The following is a 17,405-nucleotide window of genomic DNA, read 5'->3' on the forward strand; positions in this document are numbered from 1 at the left end:
CCGAATAAAAATGCACACGGCCTAAATTCAGTTGACAATATCGTGCACTTGTCAAAAAGGGCCGCGCTATCCGGATTCATTGGGACGTCCAAACCTCCCATTGAGGTTGACGTTTAAAAGGGTTAAGGTAAGGGTTAGGCCGTTAAGGTTTGATAAGGGTAAAGGGTAGGGGTTTAGCATATGGACGTCCCAAGGATCCCAGATAGCACTAATCATGTCAAAAAGCACCTGTGGAGTGCTGTAATGCCTGCAAATACCCCGGAATTTTTGAATGCGAAAGATAATTGATTGTGTCAGTAAAATATACACAATCATTCTGACCATTAATTGAATAATAAAAATGTAACGAGCATTTTATTTAATTATTTTCAGAGCGCTATCTAGAGAGTGAAAGCGCCTGCGCCTCATAGGTAGACTGCTAGAGGATGCTGCCAGCTGTCGTGGCATACATTCAACCTCCGCCCCGCATGAGTTTCACCTCCAGCGTGGAGTGGACCTGCAAGCTGTTAATTGTAGCCTACCTGCTGCTCAAGAAAGATGAAAGCTTCACACAGTTTTCTTCACCTTCTTTGGCTATTTTTTGTTCAAATTTATGCGTCCAGTGATTTGCCCATATGCAAAGAGGTAAGGAGTATGGAATGATAAGTTGCCTTTTTAACATAATTGTGACTAATTGACTGTATTTTCACCCATATGGCTTAACAATAACACAAAGTGCACTTCATTAGGTAACCTAAACAAAACCTGTTGCATTGCTTCACATAATTGTACATTTATTTTGTATACCTCGGATTTCAGATAACTTAAGTAAACTGTAACGTTTCTATTAACTAGCTGGGAATTTCTACAGAATAATTGCAAACATTTTCCTGTAGTTTTCAATGCCGTCTTTTAAAAATACATGATCCATCCTTTTATGGTCCATTATGAAAAGCATATTGACTGATCAGTTGGAGCAGAACTCATTCATATTGACATACACGTTGTCTGATGTAGCCTACGTCTCAGTTAGTAACCTCTGAATTTGACCTCCATAAATGCACTACACTGTAAACAAAGCCATCATAAGTGAAGATGATCTAGAAACCTGATCGTATTTGAAGAAGTACCCTTCACACAATTAGTAGGAATATTTTATGAGTAATAGACGTTTGCTATTGTAGGCCTTATGGAAATATGATGCAAAAAGCAATGAGTTATCAGAACCATAGAATTCAAAACAGTCACACATGGCTGAATGGCCAGTTATAGGACAGAATAAATGCAAAGCTGTTGGTATGTCTGTTAGAATTCTGATGTAATATTATGGTATTTCAAGATAGTGGGGGTCAGGTGTTTAAAAAAAACTGTTTTATCACACTTTTCAGCATGGGGAGTGGTGGGAGAAGGAGTCTTGGTGGTAAGAGGTGCTGAACTGTACCCCTAGACCTAATCAACAGCCCAACTGTTCTCTATTTATTTTAATTTTAAGTGCTGAGGTCAAATGTAATCATCTTAAAACTCTGTTGAACCATCATCAACCCCACACACACATTCACTCTGAGGAAGCTTATACAGAAATGAACCGGAAAAACAATAGATGCCTCATTTTCTACTTTCCTAAAGAGTTTGTCAATGTCATGTTAACTGAATTCAGTACTGCAGAGCTCCCGTACTCAACAGACAGACTGCAGGCCGGATCTGGACCAAGAACGGGGTCAATACGGACCATGGGTCCCAAATTAAATTAAAATTAAATAAAACATGTATTTGTCATACACACGTATTTAGCAGATGTTATTGCGGGTGTAGGGAAATGTTTGTTTTGGGGGGCGAACTCAGTCGGGCTTCCACCCCAGTATTATATGAACACACATAAGACATGGCAAAATGTGTAGAATTGTAGGAAATTAGCATTAAAACTACAAAATGTTCTCTCTGTTAACAAGAGGGGTGTGAACAGTTTGGGGTCGCATGGGTTGTGAGGTGGGGGTTTGTTATCACGCTGATGAATGACAATATCCATTCAGACCGTTCTTTTCCACCGAGGAAATCTGTGAGACCGGACTGTCTCAAATAGTACTTGAGTACCCCTGCTGTAGAGGCTTCTGCTAGCAGCATTTCTCTTATGGACATGTGTTACACTGGTATGGCGTCAGTTAGTTTGGTGTTGCTTACATAGCCTTTATTAGTCATAGTCAGATGCCTGTGTGTGTGCAACAGTTTTCTGCCTTAAGCAAGTCCTTAGTTCTCCAGTTAACAGCTCTCCTGGCTGTAGTCTACTTTCTCTTCTTACTATTTGCATAACTACTGTGGTGTTTGATAATGCCTAGGCATTTCTTGTATCAATAGCGTTGTTGCTGGGGTGTGAATGGAGAGCTGATATGCACCATGCTTGCTGGTATTGGAAGTTGTCACCATATATATGACCCATACATTATTCCTTGTTTGGGTTAACAAGGCTACATAAAGACTTCATAACACATTCTTAAGTCATACGTAACACATTCATAAGCTGTACACATTTCATGAATGCTTAGCAAAATCAGCTGGAGCAAAAACAGTTTATAGTAGAACTAACATCCCCAAGTGACTTGGCATCATGATTAGGCCCATGTAAGGACAATGTGTTCCAGGAAACCTACAGCCACCTTTACCTCAAGGTGAGAGAGCTTAGAGGCAGATTAAGTTGAAGGGACACCATGGCTGACTGATTCATCAGAATTATTTGTTTTCTGACAGAACCTGTGTGTGTGTGCCTGTGAGACCATGAGGAGACAGGGTCACAATGTCCCGTTGCCACGGTTTTACTCATGTTTTTATGAACAAGGAGTATTAGATTCGAGCCAGGCAGAGCACATCTTCAATTCATGAATTTTCATTTTATCCATCAACGGTTCACTCCCTCTCCCACTCTGTCTCTCTCTCTCTCTTCTTCTACCTCTCTGTCTCCCTCCCCCCCTCTCTCTCCCTCTCCCACTCTGTCTCTCTCTCTGTCTCTCTCTCTGTCTTCTTCTACCTCTCTGTCTCCCTCCCCCCTCTCTCTCCCTCTTCTCCTCCCACTCACTCCCCTTATCTCTAAAACAAAAGCTAATGTAGCTGCACTAATAAAAAACAGAAGTGTGTTAGAGGGAACATTTGTCTGCTGGTTGTTAACTATTAATTCTACATGGTCCAGAGTGGGGGTTAGGCTTACTCTGCAAAGTGGTCTTGTTCTACAGTGCAATACTATTGAACAGAGTCCTATGGGCCCTGGTTAAAAGTAGTGCACTAGGTTGGGAATAGGGTGTCATTTGAGACGTAGCCCAGTAATTCTTGACATATGTGGCCCAATGGCCTATTTAGATGCCTTTATTTTCACCCCTGTACTAGCCTTGCTTGTCAGGACTCACGCCACTCCACAGTGGCTATGAGAAAGAGCCTGAGTGCCAGTCCCATTTCTGCTGTCTTGCCAACCCCTTATGGAATTATCATGTCAGTGAGTGACAAGGAGTTGGAATGATAGTACAAACATACTCTATCTGGGACCAGGCTAGGAAGAGACAGTACTCTTCTGTATATTCTCAGTATGCATTTTATATTCTGCTTACTGACTCACTGCTTACATCTTATAATAATAATAATATATGCCATTTAGCAGACGCTTTTATCCAAAGCGACTTACAGTCATGTGTGCATACATTCTGCGTATGGGTGGTCCCGGGGATCGAACCCACTACCCTGGCGTTCTTCTAAGTAAAGAGTACTCCTACGATGACGTTATGATGGGAGGGCTACACCTACAGCAACCTTTGTCGAAGGAAGACTTAACGTTTACTGTTTCTTGTTGGCACTCTATCACACCTATAGCAAAGCCACTTGAAACAAACAAGACATCTTATGTTTCCTGTCCTCTGTCTGTAGTTGTAATGACTCACTAAGAGATGATTGCAATGAGTTGTTGACAGAAGGGTTGGCCTGGTCTGTAGCTTTTCCATCTTTTTCCTTGGCTACTAAACAAGTCAATAACCCCAAGGTGAGGGAGATTAAGACAACAGGTGAGGCAGCAGCCTCTTTCTTGACTGCGCAAATATTGATCCGATCCTTCTATTTGGAAAGGGGGTTGGTCTAGTTTAGAGGGAAATTCGGCTGAAGGTAATGCATTATGTTGAGAAATCATGTGTATTGGCCAGTTATAACATTTTTAAGTCAGTTAAATCAGTCAAAATGTATTATTTCACATAGTGTAGACTCTCTGAGCATGATTACAATTGTAAAATGGTCCATCAAAATGAATGTGAGTTTATTTAGGAGTTGACTTGAATATACTCTGAATGGATATCTGTGAATTAGGTCATAACCTGTGTGATGTCGAGTTCCAAAAAGTCCCAATACACTGATCTCAAACTAGTACACTCCACCTACTTCTCAAAAACTAGTGTCACCATTAGAGGACTACCTTGTGAGCATTTCATCCATTGTTCAGGCACTATACACAAAGTATATATAAATACCTGAGAAGTGTGAGTCTGGGTGTGTTTTTTCTTGCAGTCCGACTACCACTTTGAGTACACAGACTGCGATGTGCTGGGGTCTCGATGGAGGGTGGCAGTGCCCAACAAACCAGACACGTGCACAGGCCTCCCTGACCCTGTCAAGGGCACACAGTGTAGTGAGTACCCTACCTACAGTAATTTCCTTGTACCTACCCTACCCTACCCACCCTACCTTGCTCTACTTTCATACCATGTACTAACTATACTATATAACACCCATCCCTCGATCCAATATCACAGTCATAAGTATACCCTTATTACAACTCTCTACATGCAGTACACAGTTTCAAGGTAAGTCTCAGTCTTTCTCTTGATACTTCACCTTCTCCCTCACCTCCTTTTCAAAACGTCAGAGTTAAGTGAGGAGACCATTAGAGGACGTCTTCTCCTCAGAACCTATGACGTTTTGAAGAGGCGGGGAGAGAGGATGTGAGGAGCAAAGAAAGGACTATTGAGATGCACCCACAGTGTCTTCCTGGCCTGCACAAGTCTCATCCCTCTCTTCTCAGCGTTCTCCTGCAGCGAGGGGGAGTTCCTGGACATGAGAAGCCAGGAGTGTCAGAAGTGTTCTGGTGGGACCTACTCTCTGGGGACGGGCGTGGCCTTCGATGAGTGGGACAGCATGCCGGCTGGCTTCATCTCACACGGGATGAACATGAACATAGATGACATCTACACCAACTGCTCAAAGTCAGTATCTCCCTCTGTCTTGCTTACAGCTGGTGTGGCAAGAGAGTAGTAACTCTTCATCTCAAGCTTCGGTTATTTTATGGCCATTTACATCAGCCTGGTCCCAGATCTGTACAGCCAATTCCTGTTGGCAAGACAGTACAAACCGATCTGGGACCAGGCTACCTTTCTACACAACCGCATACTGTTTAGTGCATTGGAAGCCACCCCTATTTTGGTTCCTATTTATCTCAACCTTTAGAGCTACTGTCTATTTCTAACAGTATTTGTCTGTTTTGTCTTCCGCTATAGCTCGACCTGGATACCCAAAGGCGACTACATTGCTTCGAACATAGATGAGTGCACCTCTACCTTGTCCTACGCGGTGAGCCTGAAGAAAGCAGGCACTGTGTCCTTTGAGTACTTCTACCCAGACAACACCATCTTCTTTGAATTCTACGTGAGTGTTGCATGTTCTATGTTTTAAGTGTTCTATGTGAGTGTTCCATGATGATACTCTTCATTCATTCCAATGGACAGGGCTACGTGATGTGCTCCTCAATCGATCTCCATCATCTCCGTGCTATCTAAACGAGTAACTGTAATGAACTCAACTGTGTGTCAGGCAGCAATGTTATATTGATCTCCTCGCACTGTCTTGTCCTCCGTCCAGGTTCAGAATGACCAGTGCGAGTCCACAGACTCTGAGGGTCGCTGGATGAGGACCTCAGAGAAAGACTGGACGCCCCACAATGTGAGTCTTACTAATATAGCCCCCACATGTCCGTACACTGAGCATGGTGGGGTGGGTGACCCTAATCTCAGAACCTTAAACCAAATCTTATCTGCGTGAGCTATGCTAATGTCTATTAACAAATTAAGGGAGTTTATGTATGACCCCGATGGTTTCTCTCACTCTCTGTCGCTGTCCAGTTGAAGCTGAATCGAGGCAACAACGTGCTCTACTGGAGGACCACGTCTTTTGCACTGGTGGGCAGTGCTGTCAAACCTGTGCTGCTTCGCAACATTGCTGTCTCAGGTACTATACAGCAGTCATCAATGTCATCATTAGCAGGTTGCCCTCCCTTGTTTATTTAGGCTTGATTATGATACCCGGCAGGAATATTTGAATCATTAGTCAAAACATTTGAGCAATTTGTAGACCCAACACCTAGCAAACTCGTCAAGAGATTATGATCTCTTGGTGTTTGACAGTCGCTGGACCGAGGTTTACGTCCCGGTTGGGGCCTCCCCTCAAAAGTGCTGCAATGTGAAAAACTGTAAAGCTAAGATGCACACCTCCTCTTGCTCTCGTTTCTGTTAATCATTACTGATTGGTAATCGTCCTTCTCCTCCAGGGGTTGCCTATACGTCAGAGTGTTTCCATTGTAAACCTGGGACCTACAGCGCCAAGCCAGGCTCTGCTCACTGTAACCCCTGCCCTGCTGACTCCTACTCCAACAAGGGAGCCACGGTGTGCCAGCAGTGTGAAGTAGACAAATATGCAGGTATGCTTGCATTCTAGCACCAACTACGGTACCAGTCCAAAAGTTTAGACACACCTACTCATTTTTTACAATTTTCTACATTGTAGAATAATAGTGAAGACAAAAACTATGAAATAACACATATTATTGAATCATGTAGTAACCAAAAACGTGTTAAACAAATTAAATATATTTTAGATTTGAGATTCTTCAAATAGCCACCCTTTCCCTTGATGACAGCTTTGCACACTCTTGGCATTCTCTCAACCAGCTTCATGAGGAATGTTTTTCCAACAGTTTTGAAGGAGTTCCCACATATTCTAAGCACTTGTTGGCTGCTTTTCCTTCACTCTGCGGTCCAACTCATCCCAAAACATCTCAATGAGGTCGGGTGGTTGTGGAGACCAGGTCATCTGATGCAGCACTCTATCACTCTCCTTCACTCTCCTCAAATAGCCCTTACACAGCCTGGAGAAGGGTTTGCGTTCATTGTCCTGTTGAAAAACAAATGATAGTCACACTAAGTGCAAAACAGATGAGATGAAGTATCGCTGCAGAATGCCGTGGTAGCCATGCTGTTTAAGTGTGCCTTGAATTCTAAATAAATCACTGACAGTGTCACCAGCAAAGCACGCCCACACTACCACACCTCTTCCTCCATGCTTCACGGTGGGAACTACACATGCCGAGAATATTCACCTACTCTGCGTCTCGCATAGACACGGCGGTTGGAACCAAAAATCTCAAATTTGGACTCATCGGAGCAAAGGACGGATTTCCACTGGTCTAATGTCCATTGCTCGTGTTTCTTGACCCAATCAAGGCTTTTCAGGTTTTGTCGATAGTTTTGTCGATATAGGACTCGTTTTACTGTGGATATAGATACTTTTGTACCTGTTTCCTCCAGCATCTTCACAAGGTCCTTTGCTGTTGTTCTGGGGTTGATTTGCACTTTTCGCACCAAAGTACGTTTATCTCTAGGAGACAGAACGCGTCTTCTTCCTGAGAGGTGTGACGGCTGCGTGGTCCCATGGTGTTTATACTTGTGTACTATTGTTTGTACAGATGAATGTAGTACCTTCAAGTGTTTCGAAATTGCTCCCAAGGATGAACCAGACTTGTGGAGGTCTACAATTATTTTTCTGAAGTCTTGGCTGATTTCTTTAGATTTTCCCATGATGTCAAGCAAAGAGGCACTGAGTTTGAAGGTAGGCCTTGAAATACATCCACAGGTACACCACCAATTGACTCAAATGATGTCAATCAGCCTATCAGAAGCTTCTAAAGCCATGACCTCATTTTCTGGAATTTTCCAAGCTGTTAAAAGACACACTCAACTTTGTGTATGTACACTTCTGACTTACTGGAATTGTGATATAGTGAATTATAGGTGAAATAATGTCTGTCTGTAAACAATTGTTGGAAAAATGACTTGTGTCATGCACAAAATAGATGTCCTAACCAACTTGCCAAAACTCTAGTTTGTTAACAAGAAATTTGTGGAGTGGTTGAAAAATTATTTTAACGACTCCAACCTAAGTGTAAGTAAACTAGATATTTCTCCCTGTTACAACCACTTGAATAGTGGATTGCTCTTTTGCAAGTCACCACACACATTTGTAATTTATGCAAATATACTGTATATGCTCTTGGTTCAGTTAAATGCACAGGCTGTGTGGTTGGTTGACTTAGTCTAAGTGTGTATGGTATCTCTGGATCTTAATGGTGGTTGTGTTTTTCTCCTGCCTCCTGGCGGTTTTCCCCTGGGTCGTGTTCAGTAGGGTACACCGTAACAAAAATTTTAGCAACAGAACACAAATATCTGTTTTGTTATTGGACAAGTTCATGCACCACCACTCTGTTTCGAAATATGACTGAACACAACCTACTGAACACAACCTTTGTTTCCTTGTTCAAACTCTTCTTCCAGAGGCCGGATCAGGGAGCTGCAAGCGGAGGCCTGCATGTACCACCAGTGACTACTTCTACACACACACCCCATGTGACTCCAAAGGACAGGTAATACTATGGGAAAAGTACATGAGAAAGTAAATGAAGCTGACTGACAATGCTGTTCTTATGTGAGCAGTCAGTTGGTTTTTCATGGCTCGGGTCACTGCAGTGACCACCAGCTGCAGTCGGTATCAGCTTTCCTTACATATTAATTTCCTGTTTAGCCCTGACAGGTTCTATTCAACCAGTATGTGCTCAGTCATGATGATTATCCATAATGTAGCATATATACAGTACCAGTCAAAAGTTTGGACACACCTTCTCATTACAGGGTTTTTCTTTATTTGTAAAATTTTCTTAATTGTAGAATAAGAGTGAAGACATCAAAACTATGAAATAACACATATGGAATCATGTAGTAACCCAAAAAGTGTTTAAAAAAAAAATATATATATATATATTTGAGATTCTTCAAAGTAGCCACCCTTTTCCTTGATGACAGCTTTGCACTGTCTTGGCATTATCTCAACCAGGCTCATGAGGTAGTCATCTGGAATGCATTTCAATTAACATGTGCCTTGTTAAAAGTGAATTTGTGGAATTTCTTTCCTTAATGCTTTTGAGCCAATCAGTTGTGTTGTGACAGGGTAGGGGTGGTATACAGAAGATAGCCCTATTTGGTAAAAGACCAAGTTCATATTATGGCAAGAACAGCTCAAATAAGCAAAGAGAAATGACAGTCCATCATTACTTTAAGACATGGTCAGTCAATCCTGAAAATGTCAAGAACACAAAAACCGTCAAGCGCTATGATGAAACTGGCTCTCATGAGGACCGCCACAGGAATGGAAGACACAGAGTTACCTCTGCTGCAGAGGATAAGTTCATTAGAGTTACCAGACTCAGAAATCAGCAATTAACTGTACCTCAGATTGCAGCCCAAATAAATGCTTCAAGGAGTTCAAGTAACAGACACGTCTCAACATCAACTGTTCGGAGGAGACTGCGTGAATCAGGCCTTCAAGGTCGATTTGTTGCAAAGAAACCACGACTAAAGGACACCAATAAGAAGGAGAGACTTGCTTGGTCCAAGGAACATGAGCAATGGACATTAGATCAGTGGAAAGCTGTCCTTTGGTCTTATGAGTCCAAATTTGAGATTTTTGGTTCCAACCGCTGCCTTTGTGAGACGCAGAGTAGGTGAACGGATGATTTCTTGCATGTGTGTTTCCCACTGTGAAGCATGGAGGAGGAGGAGGAGGTGTGATGCTGTGGGAGTGCTTTGCTGGTGACACGGGCAGTGATTTATTTCGAATTCAAGGCACACTTAATGGCTACCACAGCATTCTGCAGCGGTACGCCATCCCATTTATTGTTCAATAGGACTATGACCCAAAGCACATCTCAAGGCTGTGTAAGGGCTATTTGACCAATAAGGAGAGTGATGGAGTGCTGCATCAGATGATCTGGCATCCACAATCACCCTACCTCAACCTGATTAAGATGGTTTGGGACGAGTTGGACCGCAGAATGAAGGAAAAGCAGCTAACAAGTGCTCAGCATATGTGGGAACTCCTTCAAGACTCAATAATTCCAGGTGACTACCTCATGAAGCTGGTTGAGAGAATGCCAAGAGTGTGCAAAGCTGTTATCAAGGTAAAGGGTGGCTACTTTGAAGAATCTTAAATATAAAATATATTTTGATTTGTTCACCACCTTTTTGGTTACTACATGATTCCATATGTGTTATTTCATCATTTTTATGTCTTCACTATTATTCTACAATGTAGAAAATAGTAAAAATAAAGAAAAATGATTGAATGAGTAGGTGTGTTCAAAGTTTTGACTGGTACTGTACATTGATGTGATATGTGGTTATTTTACCTCACTTAGTTGATTACACCTATTATACATGAATAAGAGTGTCTGCTAAATGACTAAAATGTAAATGTAATTCATAACTCTTGCTGTGTTTCTTAGACCCAGCTGATGTACAAGTGGATCGAGCCAAAGATCTGTAGTGAGATCGTTGAAGGGACCGTGGATAACAGTACTGGAGGAGCGGTGAAGCTACCAGCCTCTGGACAGATGGAGACCTGCCCTCCCTGTAACCCTGGCTTCTCTGTCACCAACACCTCAGGCTGCGAACCCTGTCCTCACGGATCCTACTCCAATGGAACAGGTGGGAAAACCCCCTCCTCAACGATTGATGAAATGTATTCACGGAATACATTTTTGACATTATTGTGCTATGTTTTGTGCTAACTTACGCCAATGTTTTTATGCTGTCTGATCTTTTGTCACATTAATTATTTACTTAATCCTCTATGTCCCCTTTGGGACATAAGACCACTTTGGCACAAATGTAAACCCATTTTAACTGTAGCTCTCAATCCCTCATGTCCATATCCAGCCTGTGCTGATTGCTTGAGGGCCGCTGGTGGGCAACAAACCCTCTACTGTCTCTTTTTCCAACACTCTCTATCCAACTCATACTCTATGTGCAGCCTGTGCAGAGTGTCCTGTCGGAACAGAGCCGGTGGTGGGCTTTGAGTACAAGTGGTGGAACAAGATGCCTGACAACATGAGGAGCTCTGTCTACAGCCGGGAGTACAGCGACTCAGCCAGGAGCACGGGCAAGGGACTCGAATACCTTTTTCGCTCTACTGAGGCAAACCAAGCCAAGTTGTAATGGGCTGGCCTAGTTATGAATAGGCAATAGTTACAGTGGACTCAGGAGCACTGGTACATATGTAGAGGATTCTAATACCCTTTTTACACTGTCACGCTGACCCGAACCGCACTGTGGTGATTTTGGTGTGTAACCAGGACAACTGGTACAGCTCTGCTTGGCTCGGTTTGGCTACATTCAGCAGTGTGAAAAAGGCCTACTTTTGAATGAGCAGTAATTTCCTTGATCCTGAGTGTTGCATTGGACGTGATGTGCACTTTCTGTTGGTGGTCTGTGAAGTTATTGATTGTTGATCTGTTGTTGTGACTGACAGGATGGGAGGTGGCAGGAGAGTACATCTACACCACCCAAGGGGATCTGGACTCTGACTACATGATGCTCTCACTCACTGTCCCTGGATACAGGTCGGGGTCACAGGGTCAATCTGTGGAAGTTACAACAAACACCTGAATGAAACTGCTTATGAATGGGTTATGTATGAGTTATGAATGGGTTATGTATGGGTTATGAATGGGTTATGTATGGGTTATGAATGTGTTATGTATGAGTTATGAATGGGTTATGTATGGGTTATGTATGAGTTATGAATGTGAGTTATGAATGGGTTATGTATGGGTTATGAATGGGTTATGTATGGGTTATGTATGGGTTATGAATGTGTTATGTATGAGTTATGAATGGGTTATGTATGGGTTATGTATGAGTTATGAATGTGAGTTATGAATGGGTTATGAATGGGTTATGTATGAGTTATGAATGTGAGTTATGAATGGGTTATGTATGAGTTATGAATGTGAGTTATGAATGTGTTATAGAGTCCTTTTATATAGGTACCCTTCTAAAAAAAAGGGTTACCCTTGAATTGAACATATTTGCATAATTACTGTATGTGTAATGTTACAGTATATGTGTTGTACAGTAGGTGTCATTGATGCGGCTGTAGTAAATAAATAAAAAATGTAAATAGAAGTTACCTTAAGTGTTCTCTGTCTCCCTAGGTTGCCTCACTCGGTGGCTAAAGATGATGAGAGGAGTGAACTGTCGCGGATCTCCTTTGTCTTTGAGACCCAGTGCACCGTTGATTGTACCCTCTACTTTATGGCGGTGGGAGAGAATATCTAATGCCACACTTCATGCAACAATTTAAAGTATTTGTAGTCACGTAGTGCATTTTGGTTCATCCGTATTCAAGACCTACAGAGTTGTTACATTGATGTAAACAAAAATACATATTCTGTGGCCCGTATGGAAAATGGATGAAATATAAGGGTTCTTCTTGTTCTTTTCCCAGGGTTACAGTGAGAGGACCAATGACATGGTGGAGCACTGGAGTGGCACGACCAGGAAACAGTCCTACTCCTACCTAGTGAAGAGCAACAGCACTGTCAGCTTTACCTGGGGCTTCCAACGCACCCAAGCCTACAGTGAGGTGAGATAGATGGACACAGACACACTCACACTCAACACACTTAGATCCATGGAAATTTCAGCCGTTTCATTGCTTAGCTTTCCATCACAGAAAGTGGACCTTTACCTGAGGGTCAACACGCCCCATGTCTTCCGAGACACTAACACATCTCTGCCGACAATGCATCTCTGCATGACTCAACTCCACAATAACATTTCAGTCCCTTATGAAGGAGGGATGTGTGTTTGACTAGTGTGGCATAGCCTTCCATACTCTGTGAGTACTGTCCCTAACTTCTCCTCAGGTGAGGCAGTACAGCGGCGACTTTGCCAAGATGTACACTGTCCAAATCACCAACGTGGTGGGTGGTGTGGCCTCTCAGTGTCGCCACTGTGCCTTGGGCTCCGGGTCGGCCTCAGAATGCGTCCCCTGCCCTCCGGCCCACTACATGGTCAATGGGACAGGCGTGTGTAAGAGCTGCCCTCCCAACACCTTCATCAGGGCTGATCAGACTGTAGGGGAGGCAGCCTGTATCCACTGTGGACCCAATACGCACAGCAACAAGGTAAGGAAAGGGATCGACGACAAACTGAAGAACTGTTGTATTCGTGCATTGATCAGATAACGTAGGCCTGCGCGTAAAGGTTTATAGCTGGGAACGGAACACAAATCAAAGTACTAATAAAGATCAATGCATCATTGTTGCATTTTTAAATCCTGTGTTACACAATACTTATTTATTGTGTTTTGAAGGTGTGCCCATGATAATGCATTTCATTGTTTCCCCGATAATGGTAATGCATTTGTGTCCATGATAATGTATGGTAATAATGTTTCTCCCCCCCATCCCCTCACAGGCCCACTCAGCCTGTGTTAGCGACTGTAGACTGGACCTGCAGTCCACCGGCGGAGGAGAGGTCCTCCAATATGACTTCACCCCCCTGGCGAACATCACCAGCTTCCAGAGCAGCCCACGCTTCACCAGTAAAGGCCTCCGATACTTCCACCAGTTCAGGGTCGGCCTCTGTGGAGAAGAGGTACGGGCTGATGGATGCATATGGTTATATTTAGAATACACCTTTGGTCAATCTCAAAATGATTTTCCTCGCTTCTTTGCATCCTCTCTTCATACCTGATCAAAATGTCAGAGGAGAGCTTTGGAGAAGATCTCATCTTTCTATCTCCTCGAATGCTCTTCTCGCTTCCCTCTGACACAAGGAAATAGGACACAAGGAATGAAGAAAAATACCTTTGAGATTTACCCCTTGAAAACAGTAACGATGGTTACACAGAAACTCACATTAATGGTGATTCTCTGTTGTGACCCATGTAGGGCAGAGAGGTGGCGGTGTGTGTGGACAACGTGACAGAGAGCAGGAAGGAGGTCAGAGGTTACGCCTGCCAGTCCACTGTGGTGCCCTCTGAGGTCAGAGGTCAGAGTGTGGTGTCATCACAACCCTTCACTATCGGTGACACACTCATTGGTAAGAGATCAAGCTTTACTCCATGGTGCATCCCTCTCAAATAGCAATGGATACACACCAAAAATCACCTAGCTGGGCTTGGGGACAGCTTTGCATGAAGCCAAGCATGCACATTAAATGACTATTGTCCATTTTCTTCGTTGGGTAACTTTACCAACTGATCATGATCAACAGGGTGGTGTACAGAAAACGCTGTCACCATTGCTGTGTCGATGTTTCTCCTCTCTTTCTTTAACATGTTCTGTTTCTGTCTGAAGGGGTTACCTCTGACACATCTCTGGATAGCATTGCCTCCCTTGAGAGCTCTTTCATTACCAAGTCCAACCTGCCTGATGTCATTTTCTACTACAGGTATCATCATCAATCTGGGTTTTCAAATCAAACTCATCTGTTAGTGTTCCAGGGGTGTTGTATACTTTCGAGCCAGTACTTTTGAACTGTTAATGCAGAGACATTCTAGGTGTTCTAGTGGTGGCTATTTTGCTGTTCTACAATAGAGTACTATCCCAACTCAGTACTATATAACCTCTCTTTATCTGCCACTGGACTCTGTATTTAGAAGTCATATTATGTCCACCGCAGGTCCAGTGAAACAACACAGGCATGTAAAAAGGGAAGGACGACCACCATCAGACTGAGATGTGATCCTACAGTGACAGGAAAAGACCAGATTACACTCCCAAGGTATGGACTACTCTAATACATGCCATTTAGCAGACGCTTTTATCCAAAGCGACTTACAGTCATGTGTGCATACATTCTACGTATGGGTGGTCCCGGGAATCGAACCCACTACCCTGGCGTTACAAGCGCCATGCTCTACCAACTGAGCTACAGAAGGACCACCTCTACATGACGAACTGACTGAAGGAAGCTATGGGGGACTCTCAAAATGTGGCTGAACTGACAGACACGCTGATATTTGTACAGAGAGTGACGTCCTGTGGAATAATGGTGGAACTACAACTACTTACACCACCTCAAATAAAGACTTGCTATATTACAGCTCAGCCTTGACCCCAGCTGTACTGTGTGATGTCTGGCAGATTACAGTGTGCTAAACTCTCCCAACCCCGAGTAAGAGCAGAGCGCCAACAGTTGCTAGGCTAATTTTAACATTTGATTCGGTCTTTGTTGTCCTGTCCAGTAAATGTTCAGAGGGGACGTGTGACGGTTGCTCCTTCCATTTCCTATGGCGGTCTCTGTATGCCTGTCCACTCTGTACAGAGAGCCACTACAGAGAGATAGTCAGCGCCTGCATTCAGGGAATACAGGTAAGATAGTACATTATTACAGAGTCCTGCTTTCTTACACTCTTCTTTTCTGGCTTTGGGGCATACGGCTACAAAAAGCTTCTACATCATGCCAGACAGTCCTTTGCAGCTTTTTGATTCTTAACTAGGCATGTTGTCTAATGTAGACTTGCGATAACACTATCAAAACAGCCAAATTGTACCAATGTGTGTATGTGTTTGTGTGTCTCTCTTTCGCTCTCTCTTTCAGAGAACCACCTACGTGTGGCAGCAGCCCCTGCAGTGCACTGGTGGTGTGCCCCTTCCTGCCCAGACGGTCAGTGCCTGTGTGACCCTGGACTTCTGGCTGAAGGTCGGAGTGTCCATAGGGACGGTCGCTGCCATACTGCTCATCAGCATCAGCTGCTACTTCTGGAAGAGAACTCGCAAGTAAGATACAGTCTGTCTATGTGTGTGTGTTGTGTACACCTGTACATGCATGTGAGGAGTGACAGGAGTCTATTTGAGTGTATGTGTGTGTGTGTATTCGTGCACCAGTGACGGTGTGTGGTTTTTCTCCCCTCCACATGCAGGCTGGAATATAAGTACTCCAAGCTGATGATGACTGCTGGAGATAAGGAGTGTGAGCTGCCTGCTGCAGACAGCTGTGCCATCATGGAGGGGGAAGATGCAGAGGACGACCTCATCTACCTCACCAAGAAATCCTTCTTCACGAAGATCAAGTCCTTCTCCAGAGAGGTGAGGCCAAAAAGGTGGTGATGTGATGTTTTTTTTTAAAAGACAGGAGTCCTCCTTATACAGGGAACTGGACACAATATCTATATCACTGTATGTGGTTTGTATACATATTTTGCATTGCAAAGATTTTTTTGTTATAAAATGCCTGACCTGTGTCTGTAATTCTGTAACTCAAAACTCCAAGAGACATTGAAATTGCAATGGAAAGTAGTATATAACTTAGTTACTATCTTATCCATGAATGTTTTGATCACTCTAAAATGAGAACACCTGTATTTGATGTGTTTCCACAGAGATCGTCAGATGGATTTGACTCTGTTCCCCTGAAGTCATCATCAGGTTTGGAGATGGAGATGAGCTAGAGCGAGGATTCCCAAATGTTTTTTTATGCCGCAGCGCCCTAAAAATGATAAGGCTCTGGTGGACCCCCCCCAGTTTGGAAACCCCTGAGCTAGAAGGGTACCTGAAACCTCATTCAACCTTTGGATGAAGGAACACATATGGGATGTAATAATTATTCATTGAGTTGAAATGTAAAGAGCGTTGCAGATAGAAATGTATTAAATAGAGCTGACGATTTCCTGGACCCCATTCTACCTGTTCTACACAATTAGGGTTGCAAAATTCCCAGGTTTTCCAGAAATCCCAGGTGGAAGATTCGTGGAATCAGGAAGGAATAAGCAGGAAATCTGGGATTCCTCCAACCAGGATTTCTGGAAAACTTGGGATTTCTGGAAAATATGGGGAAAGTTACCAGAATTCTGCAACCCTATACACAATACATTTCTATTGGAACGTTCTGCAATGTTGCACCATCCTGAACAGTATGAATGTTGCTCCCCTCACTGCATAGCACCAATGGGCAAGAAGCATATATTCTAAACCAAACAGAAAGGAATGAATGGAACAGCCGGAACATGATGGAAGTCTTTATAAGTTCACAGAGAGATGAACAGAGCAAACCTTTTGTTCAGAAACACTCAATTTAAACCCTCAACATCTCTGGGATGTTGCAAGGACTAGATAATGAGAATATGTTTTTTATCTGAAGTTATGTATTTGGTCATATCAAAACAAATGCTTGTTTCCAGGAGGAGAATGCATTTCTAATGAAATCGTGTTGGTGTTTTGGTGCTAATATGGACCGATTTGTTGCTCTGCTAATAACAATACAGTTTGCAGCCATGTAGTGGGTACCTGATCTTTT

General features: G+C 43.2%; 1 protein-coding gene across 1 annotated transcript; it reads left to right on the forward strand.

Moving 5' to 3' along the window:
* The first annotated feature begins 430 nt into the window (after window positions 1-430).
* Window positions 431-17,392, forward strand: elapor1 (endosome-lysosome associated apoptosis and autophagy regulator 1). Its single transcript, XM_046366203.1, has 22 exons — window positions 431-624; window positions 4,510-4,630; window positions 5,024-5,204; window positions 5,496-5,643; window positions 5,857-5,937; window positions 6,117-6,222; window positions 6,542-6,691; window positions 8,601-8,689; window positions 10,604-10,805; window positions 11,131-11,259; window positions 11,629-11,719; window positions 12,314-12,419; window positions 12,607-12,744; window positions 13,028-13,288; window positions 13,581-13,760; window positions 14,057-14,207; window positions 14,465-14,558; window positions 14,790-14,891; window positions 15,355-15,481; window positions 15,711-15,889; window positions 16,033-16,198; window positions 16,492-17,392. The coding sequence occupies exons 1-22, from the start codon at window positions 538-540 to the stop codon at window positions 16,558-16,560; spliced, it is 2,958 nt and encodes a 985-aa protein (XP_046222159.1). The 5' UTR covers window positions 431-537; the 3' UTR covers window positions 16,561-17,392.
* Window positions 17,393-17,405: the final 13 nt, after the last annotated feature.

This window comes from Oncorhynchus gorbuscha, linkage group LG10, assembly GCF_021184085.1.
Source record: "Oncorhynchus gorbuscha isolate QuinsamMale2020 ecotype Even-year linkage group LG10, OgorEven_v1.0, whole genome shotgun sequence".
Lineage (NCBI taxonomy): Eukaryota > Metazoa > Chordata > Actinopteri > Salmoniformes > Salmonidae > Oncorhynchus > Oncorhynchus gorbuscha.